A 13403-nucleotide genomic window follows, 5' to 3' on the forward strand; every position below is an offset into this window, starting at 1 on the left:
CACATGGCTTTAAACCCTAATCCTGCTTTTTTAGCTGTCAAATCAAGTGTATTCATAAGAGATTCCAATCAGATAGTACTCCATGCCATGCACACACACGCATGCACACACACACACACACACACACACACACACACACACACATGTCCAACAGAGAGTTTCTCCCACAACCTGTCCTAATGGTGACCTCTCCCTTTCAAATCTGATGACTCATTCTCTGCCTTTTATAGGACTTATGACTGTGAGTCATGCTTTACCTTTATGTGGCATATATAAATAAGACACACAAAAGGAAGGGCCATTTCATACGGGATTATACATGAGGAATGTGAAGATTAAATTAACACCTTTATACACTGCACACCCTATCCTGTTCTAATTTCATAACATATATGTCCAGTGCAAGGTTACGGGGAGCTGGTGTCTATCTACACAGCATTGAGTAGAAAACAACCAACCCCGAATGGAACAACAGTCCTTAGCTGGGCATACATATACACATCCTCAATAGGTCAATTTAGTTTTGCCAATTAACCTAACACATAACTGTTGAACTATACTGTATACATAAGTAAGTAAAAGTATAAAGACTGCCACCTAGCCTATCTTTATTGGCTACAAATTATTGCCTCTTGGCATTGCCATTCCTAGTTTCTGTGCACCCAGCTTTGCTCTTTTCAGTTAGATTTACTGAAAACATATTACCTACTCATTTTTAAGGCTTTGCAAATATTTAATAATATACTTTGATTGAGCTGTGGTGCAATAGTTAGAACTACAGCCCCTTGCCCCATGTTTCAAGGAAACTGTGTTCAAATAACAGCCTATTCATAGTCAGTATCTAGTTTCTAACCTGGTATGACTTCTCCTCTGGTTGTTCTGGTAGTCCTCTTAAATCCCAAAGTGTTCTTCATTCACTATGAACTGGTCCAGTATTAGTGAGGATGCCCAGTGATGGAATGGCATCCTGTTCCGATTATACTGACATTGCTGAAATAGACTCAGGCTCTGGCTTCCTTCATTTTTATAACTTCATTAATCAGATTCAGACAATGCCATACAATCATACTGTACACTTCTGCAGGGAGAGAGCAAAAATTATTTGGGAGATATTAAATAGCATTAGACAAATCACCAATCATTTTACTGAGTCCTCCTAATCTAACTTTAAGGTCATAGGGAATTGAAGCCTGTCTCAAAAGTGATATGGAACTTGTATGCATTAAGAACTGTATTGTTCTAGTAACTAAACACACTAAGTCACTAGCACACTACAAGCAAAAAATGTATACTGAATACAGTGGCGCAGCTCGAGTTCGTGCCGCTCGGGGCGGGGCGGGGCTTCAATTTGCCGCCCTCCACCATATCTGAATATGTTAAACTATTTAAATAGAAAATTAAAATGACGTATAGAGAAAAATGAAGATACATTTTGCATAGATTTCTTCATATATAAAGAAACTGCAATAATTTTTTATATACATATTTATAAGCATCAACTAGACAAGAATATAGTATAGACGCACTGATAAGCCGTGTTCTAATTATTAGTTTAATATAATTACGCTACGAAAACCAGAACCAAAGTAATAGGTGGGGATGTTTTCTGTGCAGAGCAGAACGCATTCGGATTAATAACGAAACAAAATTATAAATTGTAAATTAGTTGTTTATCTTCCTAGAAATTATTATCGGTGTAACGTTTATGTTTATTTTTGTCATTGCCTCATACATTTTAAACTGCTGTGTCTGATGCAAAAGGACAGTCTGAACATTATTTTTTAATCATTTGTGGTTAAAAATCTGAGAATTTGACTTTTTTCATTCATGAGTGATATTTTTCCGAACCCTGCTGCTTACATACGAATTGTACTGAGCCTTGTGGCCAATAATGCCGCCCAAAAATGTGCGCCCGGGGCGGACCACCCGCTCCGCCCAGCTACACCACTGACTGAATAATGCCAAATTGAATAACAGGAAACATCTTTTTTTTTTTAAATTAAGTTACAAAGCACTGAACTGGGAAGAGATTATATATGCAATCTCCACTTGTGCTTTGTCCCAGTTAGCATATGAAAGTGTAGCGATTTCCCAGAAGTCATAGACGTTTGGCAGGGACATGCTGCAGACAGGATGCCTGCAAAATGCAAGCCAGATAATGGGACAATCTGGAGCTGCTAAGCACTACTTTTGAGTATAAGAGAGGAAAAAATCCTGATTGCAAACCCATGTAAAAGAGTAAAATCCACCTGAATTCAAAGCTGGTGCCCAGATGAACTCTCATTTTTAATCCACTTGCATTCATTAACAGTTAATTTTTACTTTTGTGGATTTTCCTAGTCTCTACCTCCTTATGCTTTTTCACAAATTGGAAAGATTTTCTATTGCACTTTCTTATCTTGTTTTTTCAAAATGTTTATGGTTTACTTTGAAGTATGCCTTCTGATACAGTTATCTGCGAAGAGTGCTGTACAGAATTAAGTTTGGTTGATTGACTGATGATGACATAGTTCAAGATAAATATGAACGTATGCATGTTCTCCTTAAATCCTTAAATCTGTGTTGGTTTATTAAGGGTGCAGGTGATGGTTTATTCCTCACATGCTGGTGTCTCCAAACTGGCCTTCTGGTCAAGAGAACATTTTGCATATCTGTCATATCTCACTATTTTCACATGTAATACAGTAGTAATTTTTAAACATTGCACCATTTTTGTGGACATTGTGTGTGTCTGCCTACCTAATTTTACAAGTTGGATGCACAGCGTAATGAGTTATATCAGGTTAACATGGGTGTAACTAGAAGTTGATTGGTCCTAGCTCAAAAAATATATATAACCCAATTCAAATCAAGTTAAACTAAATCCAATTCAAAATTACCACAAACAATGAAATAAGTCCAGTATATGAGCTACATAAAACATTCATAGTAATAATTAAGCTTCATGAAGTTGTGGGAATGGTAACACCATTAACATTTTCATCTTGATAACAATTAGACAAGCATGTTTCAGAACAACAACCATGCAAGTCACCACAGGCCCCAGTGCCACTACTTCACCTGCACTGCTTATAATTACAAAATTGAAGATAGCTTATTCGAGTTTTTTATTAAATGAAATTAAGTTATACATTTTAACCTATTCTTGTTATTGTGGCACTGGAGTGTTTTGACATGTTGTATGTTGGCCATATATCCATGTAAGAATTTCACTGTACTTTGTAGACATGACAACCCTGCTACTACTACTGATAATAATAATATTTAATTTTGGATGTACTAATGCTACTACTAATATTACTTTAATTTTGAATGAACTTTATTGAATTAATTGAGCTCTACTGTTAGCATCATACTGTACTCTATCAAAGGACTTTACAGCATGCAAATGATGAATCTGGGGTTTTGAAAAGAATCAGATCTGAAAGTGCTCTTGCTGGTTTGATTTCTTGCTGCTGTTAAACCCCCAAATGTTTCATGGAATCATATCACAACCTGGTTTACAGAGGAGCAACAGGGCCTTGCTTAGAATGCTTAACCAAAAGAAATGACCTACCTGAACAAAGTTAAGCTTATGCAGACCACCTTCTTAAATACAGAGAAGCTCTATCAACAGCCTGGTGCAACTATCATTTTATAATTCTTAAGGAAATGATAAAAACTCTCTTTTTCAACAGTTTAATAAGCTTTAGTAGTCCCAGGATCATTTTCCATTTGCCATTTTTGCTAAAGGTGTGTTACTGTTTGTAAAAAAATATTTCCAATACAAATCTGATGTTGTTTAACAACACCTTAGCACCACACCATAGTTGCCCTTATCTCAGATTGGATGAGTACTCATAACTACATCACAACATATTTTTCAGTTTTTTTCTGTAGTCAATAATTTTTGAGTGTGCTGATCTGTAAATCTAACTCATCCACTTGTCATCTTGGCTTGTCCTATTGTCTTAGTCAAAGCTCATTAACCTTTCACCATTGCTTTCTTATTAACTCTACACTTTGCTCTGGTGTTGATCCAGATTGCCTTAAAATTGTCACTATTGACCCTGAGATTAAAAGTGCTGGCAGTAATTACAACAATTTCAGCTACCATCTCCCTACTTCTAATCTCCCATTTCTTGCTAAAATTCTAGAATGTATTTTTTAATTCTCAGTTTCAGGACCATTTTAAAATAGCACTGAAGCATCCTTAGTAAGAGCCACCAATGATCTGCTACATGCTGCTGATTCTAGACAACTAAGCATTCTTATCCTTGTAGATCTTAGTTTATCATCTCACACACACTACTATTGGAATATCTCTTTTTCAGATATTATTTGTATTGCTCATTCATGGTCTCCCATCAAACATAAGCAAGAGATATATGTTTTTTCAGTTGAAAGACTGCAGTTCTCAACATTGACATATGACCCATGATATGTCTTTAGAATTAGTCCCATAGTTTCTCACTCTTGTTTTGATTATGTATCATCATGGTACCAAGCACACACTAGGGACAATTTAGAATCGCCAATGCACCTAACCTGCATGTCTTTGGACAGTGGGAGGAAACCGGAGTACCCGGAGGAAACCCACACAGATATCGGGAAAACATGCAAACTCCACGCAGTGAGGCAGCATCGCTACCCACTGCGCCGCCCCTTCATTTTCATTGTTATCTTTATTATATTTGTGTACTGCATTATTGTTATACCGATATTTATATTTCAGTCAAATCCTGTGACATTTGCCCTTCCTTCTCCCTGAGAATACCAAATGTTGAATGATACATCACCTAATAAAGCTTTATAGTTATATGTCTAAAAAACTGTTTATCAAGCAAAAAGCTACAGAAATATAATTTAACACCTTTGACATTTTTCCACTATGTCCTTCTGTTGAAAAACCTTGGTGTTGTTTTAGACAGCACTCTGTATTTTGAGATCCACTTTAACTCTGTGTCCCTTGTTGGTTTTATCACCTCCATAACATTTCACAACTTTGTCCCTCACTGTCCCACTTTACTGGTTAAACACTAAAATAAAGACTTACACTCTGAAGGTTATACTATAGTGACAATATTTTATATTGCACCCTTGCTAAACTTATAAACAAGCTACATCTGATCCAGATTTATGAGCATGTTTACTATGTCAAACTAAAGCTCAGGATCACCTCACCCTTATCCTATATAAACTTTAATTGTTTTCAGGTAAATACCGAATTGATCACAAGCTATTGGTACTCACCCTCAAAGAACTTCATGATCCACCCCCTTTGTATTTGTAAGGTCTTCTTCAAGAAAGAAAATCACCTTGCAGTTCATTTTGCTGCTCATTATGTGGCCTTCTTCGTGTGCCATTATTTCTCCTCTCCTCAAAGGTTGTCCATTCTCCCTTTAAAAAAAAAAAATTAAATTCATCTCTTTAAACTTGCCCTCCCCTTAAAATAGATTATCAATTTCAACCCTCTCAGATTGTATTTCTGATTTTCAAATGCCCTGTTTACATTTTTTATTGTTATTTATACTTACATGTATATCTGTTTGTTTATCCTGTAATGTATCCATGAGTGTCTTTAAAAGCACAAGTAAATAAAAAGCATTATTGGGATTATTACCACAATCTAATGTGTATTGGTAGTACTAATATTATTGTTGCATGTTCCAAGTACAGTGTAATTCTTACTTAGAGGTCCAGCCATGCAACACACCACCACACTGCAGTACCATGATAAAAAAGAATGTACTAAATACATAACTTCATTTGATTAAACGGAAAACTTAGATCAGCTTAACTTACATTCTACTCACCTCTGTTATCACGCCACAATTTTGTTCATGTGATTTGATCAATGTTTTTTTTAGAAAAATTCCATTAAAAATTAAAAAAGGCAGCAAATGTTTAGTTTAGTGCATTGTTTTCTACCACAATTCTCATTAGATAGTTCTGTACATATATTAAAATTAAACACAACTACCATGTATTGAATATACATAAATGAAGAGTTTTGTTTCAAAATGCAATATACGTAATTTAAGTTTTGCAACCACTGGTTTAAAAAGAGTATAAATTGCAGAACCAATCCTGCACTGAAATCATCGAGTATGTGAGTATTAACTGGTTTGTAGGTTTATAAGGTCATTATTGTCACGTGTACAGGTACAATGAACTTCTTCCTGCGTGTTCTAATATGCAATACATCACCCTGATTAACATAACTACCTAAACTTAAAACTACTGTCTCCCTTTGTCGAGAAATTCCTGATGTGCAAAGCAGTACTACAAGGTTCCCAATGGTCTAATCTGGTCTATTGCTTTTGGACCCACTGTTTTATTATATGATTAATATGGAACCTTCTAGTGGTGCTTATTAGGGTTTTGTCCATTAGTATTATAAAGTGCAACTATGGCTATGCTGATCTCCCATAAACATTATCAATCAATCTTTATTTTATATAGTGCCATTCCTAGAGTACAACTTATCAAGACATTTTAAATAGTAGGTGTGCTATGGAATTGACTGATATCCCCTCAGAGGTTGTTTTCCCTCTTGCACACAAGGCTGTAGCGATGGCTCCTCATGACCCTGTAATGGGTTATGGGAACCCATAAATGGGTTCAGAGGACAAATGGATGACTGATTGGTTGGTTGAGTGTGACAAGTATAAAGCAATACTTAAGTGAATATTTGCTGACTAATTAGAAATATCTACAAAAGTCACCTTTAATGGTATAACATATTCATTTAATTGTATGGGGGAACATGAGAAATGAGAGAAATTGTTTTTTTAGCAAATATTCACAGACAATAATTAGACGTATAATAGGATGAAGAAAGGGTCCAGGCAAATTTTAAGATCAATTTATGTACAAATCTGTAGAGGCAGAACTGCCACATGGAGTGAACCAACATTAAAAGTGCTCTATCTATAAGGCCGTAAGGGGACTTTGAAAAACAGGTTATATGACAATGAATCACAGGACACAACTGCTTAAAGTATACTGAGTGCCACGCATAAATAGTGTGTGATAAAATGATTAAGTAACTTCTGTGAATTAAAATCATGTAGAATGTACATGCTTTCACTGAAATGTGTTCTTCTGCCACTAGATGGCGCTATTATCCAAATTTGAAAGTTAAGCTTGAAATTACAGGACTCATACAAAATAAAATGTTCCGGCTGCTACAAAATTACAGTGCAGTGTAGACAAGCAGTTTTTATATAAAACCTAAAATGTAACTTTTAAAAAGTACATTAACCATATACACTGATATCTGTATGCAACTGGTGTGTGTTATGGAGTCAGACCATAGACTTAAAATATTCCAGTAATTGTAATTTCCATCTGGATTTGCCTTCTACAATATCTAGTTATTAAAATAAAATAGATGGATGGATATAAAATGTGTCGATGGATTGATGCATGGATGTTACCTCTGTGTTTGAATGGGCTACCTTCATGGATGTTGCTTTCATAGAGCAGTCCCAAGACATACTTGTAAATTAACTGGTGAGAGTACATTGGCACTGTCTGAATGAATGCAGGTATGTGACTGATGATCAGCTTAGTACCAGTGGGATATATTACTGCTGTTCCTGACTGTGCAGTGGATGAACAGACAAATCAAGGAAGAGTAAAAATGTGTGTAGATAGAACCAAAGCGGAAAACCTGTAAAACAAAGGTAGAGGAAGTGAACAGAATTTCTTAGCTATGCCTTTTTTCCCATTGTTGTAAGGTTACAGTGGCTCAGGGGTAACCAAACCAAATTAGTGGTACAGCAGTGAGATAAGCTAGAGGGTCTCAAAAGCACTTTTACAATAAACTTTACGCCGAAGAAAACACATGGAAAATGACTGAAATGAAAGGCCTTCAAACATGTCTTTTGCATGGATGCAGCTTCAAAATTGCAACAGCAGAGGGCAATGGAAATTGAAAGGATCCTGTACCTCTCGTCAAAATAAATCAATCGTTGCTCACTAAAGCAGAGTGAGAAGGAGAATGTGCAACTCAATTGGAGTCCTAGTTGCCTGCTTTTGTTGCATGCTGAGGAAAATGCAAGGCCTAGAAAAAGGTAGTCACAGGGTTAAGGAGGGCACATTAGATCAGGCCCTTGTACTTCAATATATTTTAGGGTACAATTCAATCAGGGGTCCCTTCGTAAAAGGAATATATCATAATTTCTGACCCTCAAACATAAGGCTCTTTTCAGATATATTAAAGTTTTCCTTTCTATTAGCCATCAGAATGAAAAAATATTTTATGAATGGGACATAGCCAGACCAATACAGCATTCAACATGTTGCTTTACATTAAAATATTTTTGCTGTCTTGTTTTGAGGGTAGGCATTGTGTCAGTTAATGTGTCAGACATTTGTAAGTGGAAAGTAATTGGAAGTACTGTATGTGGTCCAATGATTGTGGTGAAAGTGATGATGAGCTAACACTGTCTAAAAAGAGGATGTGTATTCAAGGAGGAAAACAGGTGTTGAGGGCTGACAGCAATAGATCTTTCTAATTCTGTTTTGCCATAGGCTGGTGACAATGGAAGTGAGATAAGCAGTTGTCTCATTTTGTTTTAGCCTCTACTGCCTTTAAAAGAAGGATATATTTGAGATATATAGAATTAAAGGTATCATCATTCTAACATTAATGTACTCCAGCTTAGAATAGACATGTTAAAAACAAGCGAGAAGGAAAATAGACTGCAATTAGACATAATTACAGTTCAGCACAAAGTTAAAATAAAATATTTTTTTTAAAGAGAGATTTTTTCGGGTGATTGATACTGGAAAAACACAACATTTGAAAAATTATTACTGTTGCATATTTAGGAGATGTTTTATCTATGAGAATTTGCAAGATCAGGAGATTTATAAAGTGGCTCATTGGGTAAAGCATGTGGTGTTCTTGTGGAATCTTCACCAGACCATTATTGATGTAGTCAGGAGGTGGGGGGATTTTGGGTTTGAACCTCCCTTGAAATATATTTTATGATCAGAGACTGAATTATTATTCATGTACTTTCTCACTCTCCCATGAAATTAGCTCCTTGCTACATCTCTGCTTTCCTTGTCTTTGTTGGCGTTCCTCCAGGTAATCTGCTTTTCTCCTCCATCCACAAAGATGTTCATATCAGACTAACTGGTGATTCCAAATTGGTTCCGTGCGAGTGTGGGTATGTAAATGTGTGGACTTTATGATGAACTGGAGCCCTGTCTAGTTGACCATTCAACTGACCATTGCCACACACAATAGTTTTTCTGATTCACTAAAACACAACCTAATTTACAAGGAATGGCCAAATACCAAGTGCTAATGCTGGACAATGTGTAGGCCCACCATGGAATACACATAAACATTGAATCATACTGGCTTATACTCAGCTGATTTAGAAATGCTTAACAACTGACTGAATGTATTTTGTCTGTGATAAAATCAGTGGCCTGATACATCTCACTTTCACACAGGGAAACCATACAAATCCGTCATTGAAGATACTGCTGCACATATAATCTGACAGCCTGCAATGGTTTTATTTTTGGTTCACAGTTCTTTTAACAGTGAGGTACATTAATTACAAGAGGTAAAACATTCAGTCACTTCGGTAAAATGGTAAAATCTGTAATGGAGGAAGATTGTAAACAAAAAAAGGTAAAATCAGATAATTAAACCACCTGATTTCTCCCTGTAACTATTCTAGTAAATAAACGTTCAAAAAATCATTCATAATTAGAAATCAAAGAAAAACAACTGGTCCTTCATAACCTTCTGTAATAAAAAATGTATGCACTGTTAAAACTGAAACTTTACCAAAATCGTGTTAATATTGATAAAATATGAGCACTGGCATTTAAGCAGCCATTCCCAGAAACAGATACTTTAATCAGAATAACAACACAACATCAATAATCCAGAAATACCGGTTTTGGGAGTGGATGATACGTTTATGTGATAATTATTAACGTTACCGGTCATTAAGATTGTAGTACAGACAGTTTCACCAAAAAAAAAAAAAAAAGAGAAAACTCTTTAACACCAGGGTGCATTAAGCCTACTATGACAGCATGAGGGACCGTATAGTTAGAAAACGGAAGGATGGGCTTTTACAATTTGAAAACTGCAATCAAATAATAACTGATTAGAATATTAGCATATTATACTACGAAATATGGCTGATAAAAGTTTAAAAAGTAATCGTAAGCAATGAAGGTTAACAGCTTCGACTTCTAACAGTGCACCCCTCATTTAATTAATTTAGAATGACGTGTGTCCTCTTCTGATCTTTTTGCTTAGCACAAAGGAACTGAAAACGCGGTTCCATAATTCGCAGTCCAGTTGCAGCCGCTTGGCTTCCTTAAGAGCGGCTTGCCTGCAGACTTGAAAGTGAGTCCTCGTGGCGAACTAAGAAGCCATACCCTCTTTAGCCGGCCAGCCTATCAGCAGACGTTTTGACAGCAGTGAGCTCATCCTGTGTGCTTCGATTGGTGGGCTATATTAAGAAAGTGCTCGGGCTCTTTATAAAGGGAACTGACGCGACTGTAATAACCATTAGGAAAAGCTTGCCTCTGCTTGTATTTGTACTGAGGGAACAAAGGAGCTCGAGTGGTACTGCGTGACTGAGATTGCCTATTTACTGCAGCCAGCAAACATCTGAAAAAGACTCGCCTTATTGTGCAAAATAGTAAAGTCGAGGACTCAAAAGCATTTCTGTCTGCTTATCCCACGTATTTTTCGGAGCTGGACGTGATGGCTGCTATTAGAAAGAAGCTGGTGGTGGTCGGTGATGGCGCTTGCGGTAAAACCTGCCTGCTCATTGTTTTCAGCAAAGACGAATTTCCCGAGGTGTACGTGCCCACCGTGTTTGAGAACTACGTCGCCGATATCGAAGTGGACACCAAGCAAGTGGAACTAGCGTTGTGGGATACTGCTGGGCAGGAAGATTATGACCGCCTCCGCCCCCTCTCTTATCCAGACACAGATGTTATCCTTATGTGCTTTTCTGTGGACAGCCCGGATTCGCTGGAGAATATCCCAGAGAAGTGGGTACCTGAAGTCAAGCATTTCTGCCCCAACGTGCCAATTATCTTGGTGGCTAACAAAAAGGACTTGCGCAACGATGAAAACGTCCGTAATGAGCTGGCTAGAATGAAGCAGGAACCCGTGAAAACCGAAGACGGGCGGGCAATGGCCGTCCGTATCCAGGCGTACGACTATCTGGAGTGTTCGGCCAAAACCAAAGACGGGGTGCGTGAGGTCTTCGAGACGGCCACGCGAGCAGCATTGCAAAAGAGGCCCCGGCCATCAGGGAGCTGTGTCAATTGCTGCAAACTATTATGAGCCCGTTCACTTCCCCGAAATAGTTTTGCCTTGTTTTGCTTGGTGACTTCTCCCTTCTAATCACCCACACGAGTCGTCGTTATGACCAAATTGGTCTGAAGGACAAACAAAAAAACTGCCTTTGAAAGACGCGAAAGCGCCTTGCCTAGTTGAAGACTCGCCACCACCAACTCGACGAAGACATCGCGACAGCGTGTGTGAGTGAAGGGAGAGAGCGAGGGTGTGGGTGACTCCTCCGTGGAAAACGAACTACTTTTAGCGGAGCGCCCGGTCTCTATCGGGCAGAGTCGCCTTTGGCTGGACGACATTGACGCCTGTTAACACAAAGTCGGCAGGACTGGCGCTGCTAAAAAAGCAGGCAAGGCGGCATACAGCTTTGTGCCGCCTCACCCCAAGAGACCTTCCCACCCCTCCTCCTCCTAATTTGAACTCTGCAGCGGTGGCTTTACAACACTGGAATGTGGTCATGGGGGGCATTCGCACTCCGAGGTGATGAGTGGGGGGTGGGGGCTCACCGCATTATGTAACGCGAGTGAACAGACCTCCCAGCGAGGATAAAGAAGGTTATGGCGATGAATGAACATTTAAATGTACGGCTGCTGAGCATTGATTGTTTTAGGCTTTCCATTGTTCCACCGTCACCCCTTTCTATTTTCTAATTTTGGGAGGGTGGCAGTAGGGCTTTTTCCTCACTTGTTTTAAGATGAATCGGTTTATTTGCATTAAATTCTTGCCAGCACAAATACAAGGTGCCTGCTATTAGTCAGTGATGACTACTGATATGCTGTATTTTCTAGTGAATGCATGGGACTTGTATTTCTTGTAAAGGTTCATTTTTGTGTGTGTTTCCCAAATGCACAATTTAAAGTTTTACCACAGAAGGGCACTTAACCGTTTCATTATACAGTGTAGCAGTGTGATACAAAAGACAACCTTGGATGGGGGGGGTGTTCGGCTTGAAGCTGGTTAATGGGGATTGGGCTAGCGCACACCCAAAAGCCTCGATCTGTTTACTTTAGTAGCAAGTGTATGCGGGGTTTAACGAAGAGGTGTGTGTGGTGTATTTTCTTTTTTTTTTTTTTTTTAATTTTATTTTTTGTTTGTTTTCTTTAACGAGAGGGCACCATGGTTTTTTGTCCCACTCTGATGTTTTTATTTTTATACGCCTTCTAGCCTGCGGTACAGAGAATGTTTGTCTTTTGTTTCAAAAGTGGCTGAAATCTTCTTAATCCCAAGATGTATATCATGTTTACATAATGCGATGAGTGCATAAACGGTGTATACAGTTTTTACAAAGAAAGCATTCTGCAACCTATTAAAAGTATGAAATTTATAACTGTGTCTCGTCCCTTTTGTTAAGCAGAATTGTCAATTTACCCTTTCTTTTAAGAATTTTGTTGAGTGTGGTGTTTTTAAAATGGTTTGTGGATCATTTACTAGAGTAAGTGTATTTAGTTTTTACTTCTTGAATTGTAATATCTGCAAATCTTAACTGACCGCAAACCCAGTCATTTCTGAAAAGCCTTCTTGTAGTTCTGGGTGGAGATCGTCCACATACATAGTAAGGGGATCTGCTTGGTCCTAGTGCCGAGGGTGTTTAGTTCCCAACAAATTTCAAATGCTATCATTTTCTCATTAGTTCCATCAAATTGGTTCAAATTTTATCCTGGACTACTAATGAAAGCTTTTCCTATAGTTTTTATGTAGGGAAAAGGTGTAGGTGAGGGTAGGATCTGTGGGTGTGTTTTTTTTTTTTTTTTAATGCTATTGAATGCTTTTTAAAGCGTTGGTATTTTGGTAGTGTTCTATACTGATATATTTAAGCTGTTATTTAAAATTGGGGTGGTTTGAGTGGAAGCAGCACTGTTTGGAACTTCTTCAAAGTGGTTTTTACATCTCCACAGACCTGGGTTTTGAGTCTTCGCCTGGGCACCATCAGTGTGGAGTCTGCAAGTTCTACCTATGGGGTGTGTGTGTGTCTTAACACTGCCACATGCCAAAGATACGGCTGTTAAGATTAATTGGATATCCAACATTGGACCCTCTGAGTGGATACGTGTCCTGCTTAACCTGGCCA

The 13403-nt window shown here is 37.9% G+C and overlaps 1 protein-coding gene across 1 annotated transcript in view; it reads left to right on the plus strand.

The window, feature by feature from the left end:
• Nucleotides 1-12659, plus strand: part of LOC120525682 (rho-related GTP-binding protein RhoB-like) — a 47450-nt gene extending 34791 nt beyond the window's left edge. Inside the window, exon 3 of the mRNA XM_039748194.1 lies at nucleotides 10889-12659. Coding sequence (XP_039604128.1) covers nucleotides 10889-11326 — 438 coding nt within the window. The 3' untranslated portion in view covers nucleotides 11327-12659. The remainder of the gene's footprint in view (nucleotides 1-10888) is intronic.
• The last annotated feature ends 744 nt before the right edge of the window (nucleotides 12660-13403 follow it).

The sequence above is a fragment of the Polypterus senegalus genome, chromosome 3 (assembly GCF_016835505.1).
Source record: "Polypterus senegalus isolate Bchr_013 chromosome 3, ASM1683550v1, whole genome shotgun sequence".
Taxonomy (NCBI): Eukaryota; Metazoa; Chordata; class Cladistia; order Polypteriformes; family Polypteridae; genus Polypterus; species Polypterus senegalus.